We start from the raw sequence: 16,325 nt of genomic DNA, 5'->3' as shown, positions 1-16,325 counted from the left end.
CTTGTCTGTATTCTACTTCTGTGTTTAGTTTTTAGATTGTAAGCCTTTTCTTCAAGCTTTTTTTTTTTTAAAGCTCTTTTCCTGAAACTTACGAATGGCTAAGGCATCATTAATGCTGCTGAACGTCTTTAAGTTATCACAAAGGCAAGCGTGTAGCATAAGGCCACTATTGGTAAGGAAACCAAGTGTCCTCTGTGCCTTTTTTCTTTCTAGCTGTGAAGTAATTTAAGGACATGCAAAAAATGAGACTTTTAAACATTATCATTTTGGTATTAACAGTACGTATGTGCACTGGGAAGCCTGCAGAGGTGTTTCATTGCCTGGAACTCGGAAGCAGCTCTGAAACTACTAGAGTGAACTTTCTGACATGCCTGGTGTCCTTATGTGTTGGCTTTGCTGGAATATGATAGGAAAATGAAGACTTTAATCAGCTCTAGTGTTGCTCATCATCTACCAAAAGGGTAATATTAAACTTGGATGATTACTTACATAGATTTTATGAAAGTCTGAATTTTTGGGTTTTTTAAATGTACTTTTTAATGGATGCTTGAAAACTGAAGGAAAAGGTTTTTTAATGGTACAGTTGAAGATGCCAGTTGCTACTTGGTATCACATTCTACAAAAGCTTCCTTCCTTTATTTGATGCTGGTTGCTAAGCAGCCATTGCACAGAGCAAAAGCCTACTGGGTGCCTGAAGCTGCACTGTTGACACCTGTGAGGAAATAACATACATGCTCTAACTGCTAAACAGGGAAGGAACCCAGAAACAAAATGAAGAACAAAACAACAAAAAGGTTGATTGAAATAAAACTCGATCAACATACCTGTATTTTAAAACATTCCAGGAAGGTTACTTCTCATCAAACTTGCCTGAGGGTGTTTATTCAAAACTTATATTTAATAAACGAACACCTGACTTACAGCCTTTGTCATCACTTCCTTTATTACAGTATTAAAAACTAATGGCAGTTTCACCACAGGCAGAATTGCAGCCAAGACTCGGGCAGGACCTGGAACCAGGAATGGAGACGTCATCAGGACTCTTCATCCCTCATTTCTACTTCTGTGTATCTATTTTGTTCTTCCTTCTCAGAACAGATGGGCTCTATTTTCTGGTCCATGTGGAGGAATATGGCCACCTCACGGTTATAGCCACCCACATACACTGATTATCTGTATCTGAAACTCAACTACACTTTCTGGGAAGAGAGTACAGTTCATTCAGCTTGGGTCAAGCACCAACCCCTATGGCTACAGGATAAAAGGCTAGCATTTTCTAAGTCAGCAGTTCTTCAAATGTGGTCCCTGGACCAGCAGCACCACCTGAAAACTTGTTAACAAATGTTAATTTTCGGCCCCACCTGAGTACCTACCAAATCAGGAGCTTTGGAGACAGGGCCCAGAATTGTTACTGAACCCAGGAAGCTGGGTCTTTGTCTCGCGCACTCAGGCTTGCCAATTACCTGGACACTGGTCTTTGAGAAAAAAGAAGTAATTTTATTGCAATGTGCAAAGCAAGGAGCCATGAGGATGTTCTTCAGATCCGACTCCCTGAGCTACAGGAAGTAGGGCTTATTATGTGTTTTGGGCAGTAAGATGATGGTGGCGCAGGTGTACTTGGTAGAGAAAATTCTAGAAGGTGACCAGGGACCAGGAAGTGATGTGGTTCTCGTCAGACCTCTCCCTTCTAAAAAGGGTCTGGGTAATGATTTTCCTTCCTCTTGTTGGCTGCCGCCTCTGTTGAGGTCACCTAGCGTCACAGCTGGCCCTTCTGCACGTGCACAGCTGGCCAAATCTAGTTTGGGCTAAAGACTAAGGGAAATTTACCGGCATTCATAGGGTCAGGTTACAGAATCTGTTATTACAAGTCGTCTAAGAGATTCTAATGTACGCTAAAGTTTGAGAAACACTGTCCAAAACATTTACCCCATTTTTGGTTTTTTGAGGGTGGGGGGGGAATAACAGTTTTTCCAAAGTGGCTTATTGGAAAAGTCAGGTCTTCCCATCAAAAGATGTCAGGTGAGTTTTGCATTCAGTGAGTTTTCAGAAACTCAGGATTTCAGAGCTTTTGGGGTTTCGGAATTGTGGATAATGGGTTGTGCTGCTCTCATCAAGTGGTCCCGGATGTATTCAAGTCACAACGAACCACAATTAACTACCGTCCTTTTTTTTTTTTTAACATCTTATGGTTACTAATCTGTACTACATGCAATGTTGCACACTTAATTTGCTGGTATTATTCTTATGCCAACCTCCAAAGACAAAGATCAGATTTATAAAGATACTGATAATAAAAAGCAATAATAATGAAAACTAAAATAAAAAAGAAAAAACTAAAGGCAGTTCCAGATATCCCTGTGAAAATTCAGAGGACTCTGCCCTTCCCTTTTTTTTAAAGGTAGTATCAAGTGTGCGTGACCTGGCTGACCTCATCTGCCTTACTAGAATGCTGAAGGAGGCCCTGGAGTGAGTCATCAGAAGATGAATCTCATGACACGTTTTCTCCTAATCAGTTCCCTTTTGGCTTCCCTTCTTTTCTTTATCTGGCCTAAACCTCAGTTTTTTATTTTTAATCATTCACTATCATGTTCCCCTTTCTTGTCCATTGTTTCTATGACCCCAGACATTCAAGACCTCAGCTAGATAAATCTAATCCAACCATTCCCCTCTGCTCTAATATCCAAGCTAAAGGCCACTGATGGAGAAAGATGACACACTCTTTAGAGTGATGTAGCCACAAACATGGTCTCTGACATTGTCCAACAACCATTCTGTATGCCCTGATTTCCTCAACAGCTATTACACACTTTCATCTCATTCCTCAAATTCTCTCCTACCCTCCCACTTACCCTTCACACTCAGATGACCTTGCCTTTTACTTCACTGGTAAGATAGACCTTCAGAATCTCCACTCTTACACTTCCGTCCCATCATCAATCTGTGGAAAAGGCCCCTCCATTTCAAGGCTAATCCCTCCAACTTCCTTCCTTTTCTATATAAATTCCACATCCCCCTTTATAAACATTCCTTTATAGCCATGTTTCTTACCTTTGCCCATCCATTCACTTTGGTTTCTCTCCTAAGTCTCTCAAATTGCTCTAGCTAGTGTCAAAAACTTTTCATATATCTGGACGAGCTTTCTCATCCTTGGCTTCTCTGCAGTATCAAGGGCAGCTGAATCACCTAAAATGCTGTCTTGGACCCTTCTGATACATCACTTCTAATTTTTCTGCCCACCTCTAACCATTTTGTCAATCAGTTTTACTTCTGCTCAGGATCCCCCAGGGTACATCACTTGCCTTTCTGCTCTACTCACCAAATGCCAGTTCTCTACATACATCTCTGTTTAGTCATTAAATTATAATGTTTCAACGCTGTCATACTCAAGGATCCCCTCCTAGGAGGTCTTCCCAGATCAGCACCATGCCTAACCTGATAGTGTTGTATACGACAACCTCCAGATTCCAACTTCTGCCACCTGTAGCCTTGGACACATCACTTACCAATCCCAGTCTCAATGGAGACAATACCTAACACACAGGATTTAAATTTCAAAATATCTAGCATAGAAGAGACTGAGTAAATGTGATTTTGTTCCTCACAGCCTTATAGCTCCTTGTGGTTGAGAGAGCTAGGGCAATCGGATTCCGATCCTGATACAGGATGAGGAGGGGTGGGGGGTGGGGGGAAGAAGGGTGACAAAGGATCAGCTAAGGAAAGGCAACGGGCTGAGTCAGGTAACTTAGGTTGTGTAGTGTCTGCTCTGCCACAACTTCGCGTTTGGCCTTGGACCCTCCTCTCTGCCTCTAAAACCGTGGCGCTAGTCCAGAAAACCTCAGCGACGCCCTCCCACTCTTCGGCGCTAGGGAAAGCGCGGGAGGCCCATGGCGCATGCGCCCTTCTTTCCTGGCCGCGGCGGTCTCCCGGACCTCACGAGGGGCTGTCCCAGGAAATGCCTGTTTCTCCACGGAACCCCGTCGTTCCTCACGTGTCCTCTGGTCCCATTTTTTTCATATTCACTTTCTCCTCGGTGGCTAAGAAAAAAAACTGACCAGCCGAATTCCAGAAAGTCAGTCGGAAACTGCAACATCTTGGACCGGCGCGGAGAGAGGAGGCCTGGCCTCGGAAGTGGGCCGGGGTCCTGGCGCGGCGGGTCCTTCCGGAGGTGACATTCAGCCGGCCGTCGGGGGCAGCGGCCGTTCCATCCTAGAAGCATGGCCCGGTTTGTCCGTAACCTGGTGGAGAAGACTCCGGCCATGGTGAACGGTGAGCGGGCTGTCGGAGTGCCGAGGCGGGCACACAGGCGGACGGGAGCCTGAGAGTAGGAGGCGGGCCGCGGTGAGCCTGGGGGCCTGCGTGGGCCACGGGCGGCCTCGGCGGGGAGCGAGCCGGAGGCGGGCTTCGCCGTCTGCCCCGGCGCTCAGGTCGCTCGGCCCGCGGCTTGAGCGCGTCGTGCAGCCTGGGAGCTCTTTCCTGCCGACCACGGCAGTGCGGAGAGAGAGTGGAGAACCGCGGAGCCGCCCAGCAGCTACCTGCAGGCCCCTGACCTTAGAGCTCTGGCGGTAGGAAAATGGAGGCTTCGGCTCTGTTAGGAGCGCTGGGGAGAGGAAGAGAGCTGGGCAGAGGAAGGGCAGGCTCGGGTGGGAGCGCGTGAACTCGACTTCGTCAGGTCGTCTGATCTCGGTGGAATACCTGGAAGTCTGCAGAAACCTCCACGGGCGGGTGAGCTTTAGGACGGTGACTTTGCCTTGTCCCCTGGCCAGTCTCTGAGATCCTTCCACTTTAATCCGAGGAAAATTCTTGGTGGAATTGACTTTATGAATGAGTAGCCTTGCCCCAGGGAGCACAGGAAGGCATGCGTGTAAACAGTAATCTCTTATTATTAGTACTTAGCATTCGTGGAGTTTTTTCACTTTGAAGAGCCGAAACCTCACTGGTATACCGCTGTTCTGAACAACCCTGTCCTGTCAGGAAATATTTCAGGTGTCTCCTGGGTAATAAGGTATTCGTTTTATTCCCAAAGTGAAATAAGTTAAATTGTTTTCCTTTGTTAGATGTGTTATGCTCTAGTAAGTGGCTCAGGGCCTAATCTCTCCAAATAATAGCATTCAGTCAAATTTGATTCTGAGATGTCAGTAGAAAGCAGAATTTTTAAAAAAGATAATACGTAATGATTTTGAACCTATTTTACCGTCTTTGGTTGGTATTTTCTTATTCATTCTCTGCTCCTTTCCACAAGCAGCCAAAGAAGGAGTTATTACTGAAGGCCTTTCTGTGCCAGATACTGTAATACTTAACTCGCCTCCTTCAGAAGCTGGCACACTTTCCCAAAAGATCCTAAGTTTGCAGCTTTTACTTAATCTAAGATTATCAAGGTATCTGTTTTGATAAAGCTTTACAGTTTTACATAAATAAAAAGAGAAAGATAGAGGCGTCAGCCTTGAAGCAATTTTTTTTTTTTTTTTAGTATTTTAATGGTTTTTTTTCATAGATTTTTTTTTTTTACTTTCACATCTTCAGATGGGGTGTGTGTTGGGAAATTGGGAACTAATTTCAATGATAAAATCCAAAAAGAAAAGTAATACCAAAATAATTTTGCTAATGTGTGTGTTATATAAATCCTTTATTAGTGTGAAAAATTGAAAGATAACTGTTGCTATTCTTCTAGATGTACTCAGAGAGCAGGACTCACTGTGGCAAAACTGCTAAGCAAGTAGAAATATATTTTGCTTTATAACATACTTCAGTGTATCAAATGTGAATATTAAGTACCTAATAAAAACTACTGACTGTATGTGTTAATTCACCTGAGAGCCAAAGAAGTTGATGGATATAAGTAATTTTATCATCAAACTTCCCCAGAAAGATCATAGTTTGATTTTTTTCCCCCTACTAACAAAATTCAAAACTGTTTGGATTTTACCAGTTTTTCCATTTATCTTTTTCTGTTCCAGGATCTAATCCAGAAGTACCACACTGCACTTAGTTGCATGTCTCCCCAGTCTCATCTGGTCTGTTAACAGTTTCCTAATCTTTCCCTGTTTTTCCTGACCTTGTCAGACTCTAGGAATACTGTCTAGGTATGCTGTAGAATGTCCCCCAATCTGGATTTGTCTGGCTTTTCTCATGATTAGACTGGAGCTAAGGGCTTTTGTTTAAAGAATACCGTAGAGGCGAAGTGCCCCCATCCCATCCTATCAGGAGGTGCATGATATCCATATGATGTCACTTGTGATATTATCTTTTATCGCTTGGTTAAAGGGCATTTTGCTAGGTTTCTTGACTGGAAGGTTACTATTTTTTCTCTTTCTATGCTCTCTATTCTTCAGAAGCAAGTTATTAACTCTCGTTCTGCACTGGGTTTCTGGGTTTTGCTATAGCCTGGGGGGGTTAAATTTGTTTTCCTATAGGAGAAAGCATTTATATATATTATTAAATGGAGTTTTTCTGTGAGAAAGATTTGTCTTTTTTTTTTTTTTTTTCATATTATGTGGACTCATGTATACTTATTTCATACTACATACATCCAGTACTGTTATTTATTTCCTTATTCAAATTGTTCCATTGTTCTGGTCTTGGCCGTTGAGAGCTCTTTCAGGTTGGCATCTCTGTCCCTTTGATATGCCCCCATCTTTTTGTTTTTTGAGTACTTCCTTACTTTTTGGTACTACAAAATGCTTAAGAATCGTCTTGTATTTTCCTTGCCCTGCTTTATAATCAGTCATCTCTCCAGGGAGCCCTACTTTCTTTTATTGAACGGTGGTGTTTAGAAACTAAGATCTGTATGCTAAATGCGTTTCTTGTCACTACAGTATTATTGGTTCTAGGACCGCTCAGTGGTCAAAGCTAGGTAATGTATGTATAAAAACCCGCGTATGTACATAGGTTTGTAGTTTTTTTTAATTGTTGTCGAGAATATACACAGCAAAACGTATACCAATTCAACAGTTTATACGTGTACCATTTAGTAACACTGATTATATTGTTCAAGTGGCGCAACCATTCTCACCCTCCTTTTCTGAGTTGTTCCTCTCATTAGCATAAATCCACTGCCCCCTAAAATTCCTGGCCAATCTTCAAGTTGCTGTTGTCAGTTTGATCCCATATAAAACCCATTGCCGTCGAGTAGATTCCAACTCACAGCACCCTTATAGGACAGAGTAGAACTGCCCCATGGGGTTTCCAAGGAGCGGCTGGTGATTTGAACTGCCGGCCTTTAGGTTAGCAGCCAAATGCTTAACCACTGTGCCACCAGGGCATATAGATAGCTCTTAAAAGAGCATACTGCCCAAGGCAGACATTTTTTACTAGTTAACCTAAACTACTGTTTGGTTTTAAGACTTCAGGGGATGTTTTTTGGTTTAAGCTTTAAAGATTATCTCAGGGCAGTAGTTTCAGGAGTTCATCCAGCCTTCGTGGCTCCGGGAAGTCTGGATTACATGAGAATTTGAAATTCTATACTGCATTTTCCTCCATTTGGTCAGGATTCTATAGAATCTTTGATCAGAATGTTCAGTAAGGTAGCCAGATACCATCCAGTTCTTCTGGCCTCATGACAAAGGAGGCAGTTGTTCATGGAGGCATTTACCAACACATTTCATATCCTCCTTCCATTCCTGATGCTGCTGTTTCCTCTGTTGCTCCAGGTGAATAGAGACCAGTTGTTGTGCCTTGGATGGCCTCTTGCAAACTTTTAAGACCCCAGGTACTACGTAATGAACTAGAAGGTAGAACAGATGCGCTAAACAAGTTATTAGACCAATTAAATAGGATGTCGCTTGAAACCATGTCTCTAAACCTCCAAACCAAGAAACCAAATCCCATGAGGATTTCGGTTGTACATAAGCAACCTTAGCAACTACTCTCTATTTATTTATTTTGTTATTGTAAATATGTTTATCACACTTTTGCCAATTCAGCTTTTTGCAGATGTGCAACTTATTGGCAGCAATTACAATAGCCAGCTATGCAGCCCTACCCTTAAGCAATGCAATATTTCCATCAGCATTAAGCACCCCCTTTTCTCCTCCTTCCTTTCCGTCCCCGGTAGCACTAATAAATTTTAGTCTCTACATCTTGGTCAATTGGCATAACAGTTTATTAAGAAAATGTTCTGCATCCCACTTTGGTGAGTGGCATCTGGGGTCTTAAAAGCTAGGAAGCAGCCATCTAAGATGCATCAATTGGTCCCAACCCACCTGGAGCAAAGGAGAATGAAGGACAACAAAGACACAAGGAAAATATTAGCCCAGGAGACAAAAGGGACCACGTAAACCAGAGAATTCCATCAGCCTGAGACCAGAAGAACAAGATGGTGCCCGGCTACCACCAATGACCACCCTGACAGGGAACACAACAGAGTCCCTGATGGAGCAGGAAAAAAGTAGGGTGCAGAACTCAAATTCTAGTAAAAAGACCAGACTTTAATGGTCTGACTGAGACTAGAGGAACCCCAGAAGACATGGCCCCTGGACTCTGTTAACACAGAACTAAAACCATTCCTGAAGCCAACTCTTCAGGTAAAGATTAGACTGTAAAACATAAAATAATACTCGCGAAGAGTGTGCTTCTTAGTTAGAGTAGATACACAAGAATAAAGGGGCAGCTCTTGCCAGAGGCGAGATGAAAAACCAGAAGGGGATAGGAGCTGATTGAATGGACACGGGAAATCCTGGTTGGGAAGGGGGGAGTGTGCTGTCACATTACACGGATAGCAACTAGAGTCATATATGTGTATAAATTTTTGTATGAGAAACTAACTTGAGCTGTAAACTTTCACCTAAACCACAATAAAAAAAATTGGGGGAGGTCTCTATACATCTGCCTTTTCTTATCTTTTTATATATAAAGAGGTCGTACAATATTTTTCCTTTTGTGACTGACTTGTTTCACTCAGCATAATGTCTTCCAGCCTCGTCCATGTTGTAGCAGATATCAAGTCTTCATTTCTCCTACTGGCTAGGTAGTATTCCGTTGTATGCATGTGCCACATTTTGTTTATCCATTCATCTGTTGATGGGCATTTAGGTTGTTTCCACCTTCTGGCTGTTGTGAATAGTGCTGCAGTGAACATTGGTACACAAGTCTCTGTTTGAGTCTCTGCTTTCTGAGTCTTTAAGGTATATATCAAGGAGTAGAATTACTGGGTCATATGGTAGTTCTGGAAACCCTGGTTGCATAGTGGTTAAGTGCTACGGCTGCTAACCAAGGGGTCAGCAGTTCGAATCCACCAGGTGCTCCTTGGAAACTCTGTGGGGCAGTTCTACTCTGTCCTGTAGGGTCGCTATGAGTCGGAATCGACTGGGCAGCGCTGGGTTTTTTTTTCTGGGATGGTAGTTCTATTTTTAGTTTTTTTTTTTTTTTTTTAAGGAACCAGTACACTTTTCCACAAGGGCTCTACCATTTTGTATTCCCACCAGCAGTGGGTAAGGGTTCCAGGTTTCCACCACATCCTTGCCAACATTTGTTATTTTCGGGGTTTTTTTTATCTTAGCCATTCTAGTGGGAGTGAACGGTATCTCACTGTGGTTTTGATTTGCATTCCTCTGATGGCTGATGACACTGAGCATTTTTTCATGTGTTTGGTGGCTATTAGAATGTTTTCTTCGGTGAGATATGTATTCAGGTCTTTGCCCACGTTATGATTGGGTTGTCTTTTTTGTTATCGTTGTGAAAGTTTTACATATATTGGTTATTAGACTCTTGTTAGATAAATGGTTTCCAGAGATATTCTCCCAATTGGTAGCTTGTCTTTTCACTTTTTTGGTAAAGTCTTTTGATGAATAAAAGTTTTTAATTTTTATGAGGTCCCATATTTATTTTTATTTTGTCTTTTGCTGTTTGTGTTTTTGTTATTGTTAGATAACCCATTGTTAAGTGCTAGGCCTGACAGCCTTGCCCTCTTTTTTCTGATAAGAATTTTATGGTTTTGGGTTGCACATTTACATCTTTAATCCGTTTTGAATTTGTTTTCGTGTATGGTGTGAAGCGTGGATCCTGTTTCATTTTTCTGCGTGTAAAAATACAATTTTCCCAACACTATTTATTGTATTATTTTATCAGCTGATTACTATAGCTGTATTAAAAAAAAAAAAAAGTTGCCGTCAAGTCAATTCCAGCTCATAGTGACCCTATAGGACAGTTTCAAAAAAACACCAAGCCCATTGCCATCAAGTCCATTTTGACTCATTAAAATCAGAAAATGTGAGTCCTCCTGCTTTGTTCTTCTCTTTCAACATTGTTTTAGCTATTTGGAGCCTCTTGACATTCCATATAAAGTTGAGGACTGGTTTTTATAATGTTTCTTTGTATGTCACTCTATACATATTAAGCTAAACATGAATCGATACAGCTTCTCTGACTTTAATGGAGTACCACAGGTTTTTCCCGCTTATGTATAACTTCCCTCCTACAGTGAGAAACCTGGCTCTTACCATCCATTTACTTAGGTTTTGTTCATCCCGCTTACACTTAGAAAGCAGTTTCGGATTTTTAAACCTGTACCCCCAAGAAGCAAATTTACCAACTACAGTGTTCATGTATAGCATACTGATTCATTTTCAAAAGGATAAAATATCTGTGTTAAAGATAGTTTTAAAGATAATTGGTTGACTGTTCCTCAAGACTTTATACTTTTTGATTGCCCTATCACACAAATATTCCTAGCTCTCTTTAGAACTATCTCTTAGAGCTTTAGGTTTGCTTGAAGATTGACCCATGGTCCCAAGTGCAGGATGATGGAGATAGTAAGTCTGTTGTTAGTTGCTGTCAAGTCTGCTCCACCTCAGGGCAGCCCTTGTGTGCAGAGCAGAACTGCTCCACAGGGTTTTCAAGTCTGATCTTTCAGAAGCAGATCACCGGGCCTGTCTTCCCAGGTAACTCTGGGTGGCTTTGAACTGCCAGCTTTTGGGTTAGTAGTCCTGCACTTAACCATTTGCGCCGCCCGGGGACTTCTTATAGTAAGTCTAAGAGTAGTGAATTAATAACAAAGAAAGCACTAAGAGCCTTGGATAACTCGTCTCTGAACAACAGATGCTGCATGGATGTTCATGCATTCTTGCTATTTTTGTTACATTTCTTTTGTAATGGTTTTTATAAAATGCTTTTTTCTTGCTGAAATCACTACCATAGTGATTGTTAAGGATCTTTTTTCTTGAGATAGTAAATCCTTTAGGAATTTCAGCTTAGTAATAACAGATTGGAGTTTGGGCTACTTTTAACAATACATGTAGATTTTACTTTTATCATTTGTTGTGTTTTTGAAGGAGCAGCAGCTGTGCTTTTGTTAAAGAAAGGTTTAATCCAGTACAGATTGATGAGGATACCAAAAATGGATACTAATTGGTATAATTCCATCTGGACTTGTGGCCAATATTGTGACAGTTTTAATTTTATTCTCAAGGATGCCATTCTGTATAGCTCCTTCTCTTCTGCACCTCTTCCCTGCAAATTACTCTGGTCTCTCTACCAAGAAAATACGGTGAAGTGGCTGCTGTTTTCTTGTTTTCAAATCCAGCTTCTGGTAACTTTACAGTTAACTGGATTTGCCATTCATAAATGAAGTAACAGGACTAGCTGGCCACTAGTGAAGTCTTGGCCTAATTGAATGTGCATATAGGCTTCCTGCCTGATTGAACTTCCCCTGTGACACAGGTGTTCTGCATCTTTAAAAGCCTCTTGTTACCAGGGAGCAGCTTTGACGTTTCACACTGGGTGCACATTTGGTACAAGCAGTGAATGAATGTGATGCATGAATAAATATTTGTGTTCAACCCACACATCTGCTTCTTTCGGTCTCCAGTGAGTTTATCCTGGTTTTTTTGTTTTGTTTTGTTTTCCAGCTGCTGTAACTTACTCGAAGCCTCGATTGGCCACATTTTGGTATTATGCCAAGGTGGAGCTGGTTCCTCCGACCCCTGCTGAGATCCCTACAGCTATTCAGAGCCTGAAAAAAATAGTCCACAGTGCTCAAACTGGTCGCTATAAACAGCTCACAGTTAAGGTAACTGTAGGCCAAATGAAAATATATGTCCGTAAAAGAAAATATCTTCCCTTAGGGTTTTTCAGATTGTTTTGATTAATATATGTATTTTTCCAGTGAGACTGAACCCAACATAGTGAGAGATAATCTCTTCCTTGACTGCCTAAGAAGACATTTACTTTTATAATTTTGTCATCTGGGTAGAAATAATGGACTGTTTTCTTAGTTTCCTGGTAGGCTTATTCTGTAGCAAAGAAGTAAGCATTTTCAGTAGGAGAGGAGAGGTTTTTTTTTTTTTTCTTCCTACTTTGGATCATATACTCAAATAGAATGGCTAACTTTGTTGATTCTGTACTTGTTTTCACCTGTAGTCCTAGAACTGTCCCTAATTGGGCCAAAAGATCTCTTGGATCATATCACACTCAGGAAGCTAACATTCGTGTGGAGGGAAAAAAAACTCAAAACCTGGACAAGCGTATAATATGATATGAAGTGATATTAACTGGCATGAAGATAAAAATCTAAAGACTGTAAGAATTAGACCTTGGATCTTATGTTTACTTGACTGATCCAAGTAAAGGGTCAAAAAGTCTAAATAACTGAAATTATTAGGACCTATATCTTGGAAAATACAGGGGTTTTCTTTGTTTTTGTTTTGTCGTTGTTGTTTGTTTTTCCAGAAGACTTCTAATAACTTCTTATCTAATTTGAAGGGGAAAATTCGCTTGCAGAAGTGCTAAGTTTTGTAGGAAAGGTATTTTTTCAAAAAGATTGTCAAGATCCATATTTGTGTGTGCATGAAACAATGCTTTCTGGAACATTATTTGTACTTTGTCTCTTCAGAGCAGTAAAGCATTGGACTGTGAAACTGAGTAATTTCTGAATACTTGGAAAGAGTTGACACAAATAATAAATGAATAAAAATGATATCTAAGGGGGAAGACAGAGCCCTTCATCTTTCAACAGGTTTCTTCGGCCAGACAGAAGTGTCTCTTCAGAGACTTGCCTTCCTGGGGCCGTCCTTTCGTATGAATGCCCTGTCTCAACGTGTCAGCTCTTTCCAGGGTGTGGGTTCTTTTAGGGCAAGTAAAGTGTCTCGTAAACTAATAATGAAAGGGTTAAATCTGTTCGGGTCTTTAAAGACTTTACATGTTCTGGACTACATACCTTACACAATTGGAAGTTAAGGATTCTCAGCAGTTGAACACAGTTAACCTCAGTAATCCTTGACTTGGACTAAAACTGCCCTCTAGTTTGAAAAACATCCTTAACATTCTCTGTCATTTAATCCTAGAATAGAATAGGTTTCAATATATGAGAAAAAAATGTACGTTTAAAATTTGTCTTTTTTTTTTTTTCTCCAGGAAGCTCTGCTGAATGGTTTGGTGGCCACTGAGGTGTGGATGTGGTTTTATATCGGCGAGATCATAGGCAAGCGTGGCATCATTGGCTATGATGTTTGAAGACCAATCTTTAACATCTGATTATATTTGATTTACTGTTTGAGTGTTCTTGGACCATGTGTAGATCAGACTGCTATCTGAATAAAATAGATAATGTATGAAATTCGATGTTCTATCAAATACTACGTGGAAAGTCACAATTTTTCTTCGTATTAAGTTGGGGTGTCTTTTGTTTTGACACATTAATACAGCTACAAATGCTTGTCTTTCTTAGCCTGAAATTGAAAAGGATATATGTGAATATATCAGCCTGGTAAACATATATATGAGGATAACATTTTTATTTGAGACCGAAGGTTTTTTTTTGTTTGTTTTATTGTGCTTTAGATAAAAGTTTACAGCTCAAGTTAGTTTCTCATACAAGGATTTATACACACATTGTTATGTGACCCTAGTTGCTATCCCTGTAACGTGACTACACACTCCTCTTTTCCACCCCAGATTGCCTGTGTCCGTTCTGTCAGCTCATATTCCTTTCTGCTTTCTCGTCTGGCCTCCAGACAGAAGCTGCTCTATTAGTCTTGCATACCTACTTTAACTAAGAATAAGAAGCACAGTCTTCACAGGTATCATTTCATGTCTTATAGTCCAGTCTAATCTTTGTCTGAAGAGTTGGCTTCAGGAATGGTTTTCGTTCTGGGTCAACAGAGAGTCCGGGGGCCGTGTCTTCTGGGGTTCCTTCAGTCTCAGTCAGACCATTAAGTCTGGTCTTTTTACTAGAATTTGAGTTCTGCAGCCCACTTTTTTCCTGCTCTGTCAGGGACTCTCTGTTGTGTCCCCTGTCAGGGCAGAGACCAGAGTTTTAAGTACATGATGTTAAAGCTTTATTTTTAGGAAAATAGGAGGCCAGGCCTTGAGAAAACTAGAACTTGCTACAGTAGGAGAAGTAGTAATACCATGTGCCGAGTGATAGAGTTAAATCATGTCATAAAGTATAAAATTTGGACTGTTCCTCTTTGCTAAAATCACAAAAAGATCCTTTTGACAACAGCTATGTCTATAAATATTGGGGTACTTGTCAAAGTGAATATAGCTCCCCAAGAGAGAATGTTGTTAGTTGCCATTGAGTCAGTCCCGACTCATGGTGAGTCCGTATGTGCAGAATAAAACTGCTCCATGGGGTTTTCAAGGCTCTGGCCTTTGAGGAGCAGATCACCAGGCCCGTCTTCCAAGGTGCCTCTGGGTGGATTCAGAACCACCAGCCTCTTGGTTAGTAGTTGAGCACTTAACTGTTTGTGCCACCCAGGAACTTACTCCAGAAAGAACAGCAGGTTGGTATTTTACGTGTGTAACTCTGTAACATCTTCAGTGATAGGACAGAATGAAAAAGAACCTTGATCTAATTTTGCTAGAGTTAATATAATTTTGATATGTTTGTCTGTCTGGCTTTATGATTTTTAGACCCTATTTTTTGAAAAATAAAATACCCTACAGATAAAGTTATAAGTTAGTATCACCCATTGGCCTAAATAGCATATTAGGTCCTGAAATAGTAATTAGTATCAGTCTGTCCTCTTAAACCACTTTATTAAGGATATAGGGAAGATTGATCATTCATTGACTTTTCCTGGGAATCTAAACAATTCTTTGGTTGGCTCATTGTCACCTTGCTAAGTCCATTGTAACTCTCTTGCAGCCATACCAAAACCTGCAGTACCAGTTGATGATAACAAAAGATGATTGCATATTTATTGAAAAGCATCTTGGCCGTAGTATTAAACCATTATCCAGTCAGTCCCAAATTTATCCACTGCATTCAGAATACTACTGCTTTAGCCCAATAAGGGGAGCCCTGGTGGCACAGTGGTTAAGAGCTGGGCTACTAACCAAAAGGTCAGCAGTTCAGATCCACCAGCTGCTCCTTGGAAACCACATGGGGCAATTCTGTTCTGTCCTGTAGGGTCACTATGAGTCGGAACCGACTTGATGGCATCTAACAACACAACAGCCTAATAAGGGCACTTTTCTAAGTGATAAGCAGGAAAGTCTCCATAGAAACTACTGCTATTCTGAAGTATGAAGTAATGCCCAGCTTACTGCATCTGCAGTAAACACAGGTGGTCAGAAACCGAAACTACCTCTTTCTGAAAAGAATGTGGTAACTTAAAACTAGGCATCGCAAAAGGTGGAAAAGATCCTGACTACTATGATAATGGTTACCTTTATGAGTTTCTGATTGCATGCAATGAACGAGTATTAAAATCAACCAAAAACATTTTTAAAGGTCTGAGATGAGCTAGGACTAGTAAGAACCTACAGAAGCCTAGTTGATCCGTGATCTGTAATGTGACCTTTTTTTTTTTTAAACCACATGATCACACCAGAAAGTCCTCAAAATAAACATTTACTACTCACTTCACTGCCACTTCCTCCTCCTTTGCTATACAACTCATCTCTCCTATGGCTAATAGTGCATGTACGGAATTTTCTTAGGAGGTTAAAATAGCAGTGGGCTCCTTGAAATGGCCAATTGACTTTGTTAGGCCTTTTTGTTTTTGCCCTCCTAAACCCAAATGTCTTGTCTCCTAGCAGAGAACTGTTCAGGTTATCTTTCATTGATTGAACTTGCATGTGCCAGGTGTTTACCCCTGGCAACTTAAGTGTAACTCAGGTATTTATTGTGCATCTCCTAAATTCTAGGCTCTGTGCTAAATGGTAAAAACATTCATAAACAAGACTGTATGTTTGTTGACTGTTTTCCAGAGCTTGGTCTGATGAGACAGATAATTAAGCATTCAAATTCAGTAACATGTGAGAAGTGCTATAGTACTGTGAGGGGATTGGAAGATATTGAAGGAGTCTAACCCAGGTTTGAGATCGTGGTTCAATGAAAGCTCTCAGAGGAAATGTCTAAAGTAGACCAGAAAAAAAGTAAAAGCCAA

At 40.9% G+C, this 16,325-nt stretch overlaps 1 protein-coding gene across 1 annotated transcript; it reads left to right on the top strand.

The window, feature by feature from the left end:
• Window positions 1–4,110: 4,110 nt before the first annotated feature.
• Window positions 4,111–13,546, top strand: ATP5MG (ATP synthase membrane subunit g). The gene is made up of 3 exons (XM_003418169.4): window positions 4,111–4,266; window positions 11,841–12,001; window positions 13,345–13,546. The coding sequence occupies exons 1-3, from the start codon at window positions 4,215–4,217 to the stop codon at window positions 13,441–13,443; spliced, it is 312 nt and encodes a 103-aa protein (XP_003418217.1). The 5' UTR covers window positions 4,111–4,214; the 3' UTR covers window positions 13,444–13,546.
• The last annotated feature ends 2,779 nt before the right edge of the window (window positions 13,547–16,325 follow it).

Source organism: Loxodonta africana, chromosome 15, assembly GCF_030014295.1.
Source record: "Loxodonta africana isolate mLoxAfr1 chromosome 15, mLoxAfr1.hap2, whole genome shotgun sequence".
NCBI lineage: Eukaryota > Metazoa > Chordata > Mammalia > Proboscidea > Elephantidae > Loxodonta > Loxodonta africana.
The sequence above is the reverse complement of the archived record's forward strand: the minus strand, read 5'-3'. Positions and strand labels throughout refer to the sequence as shown.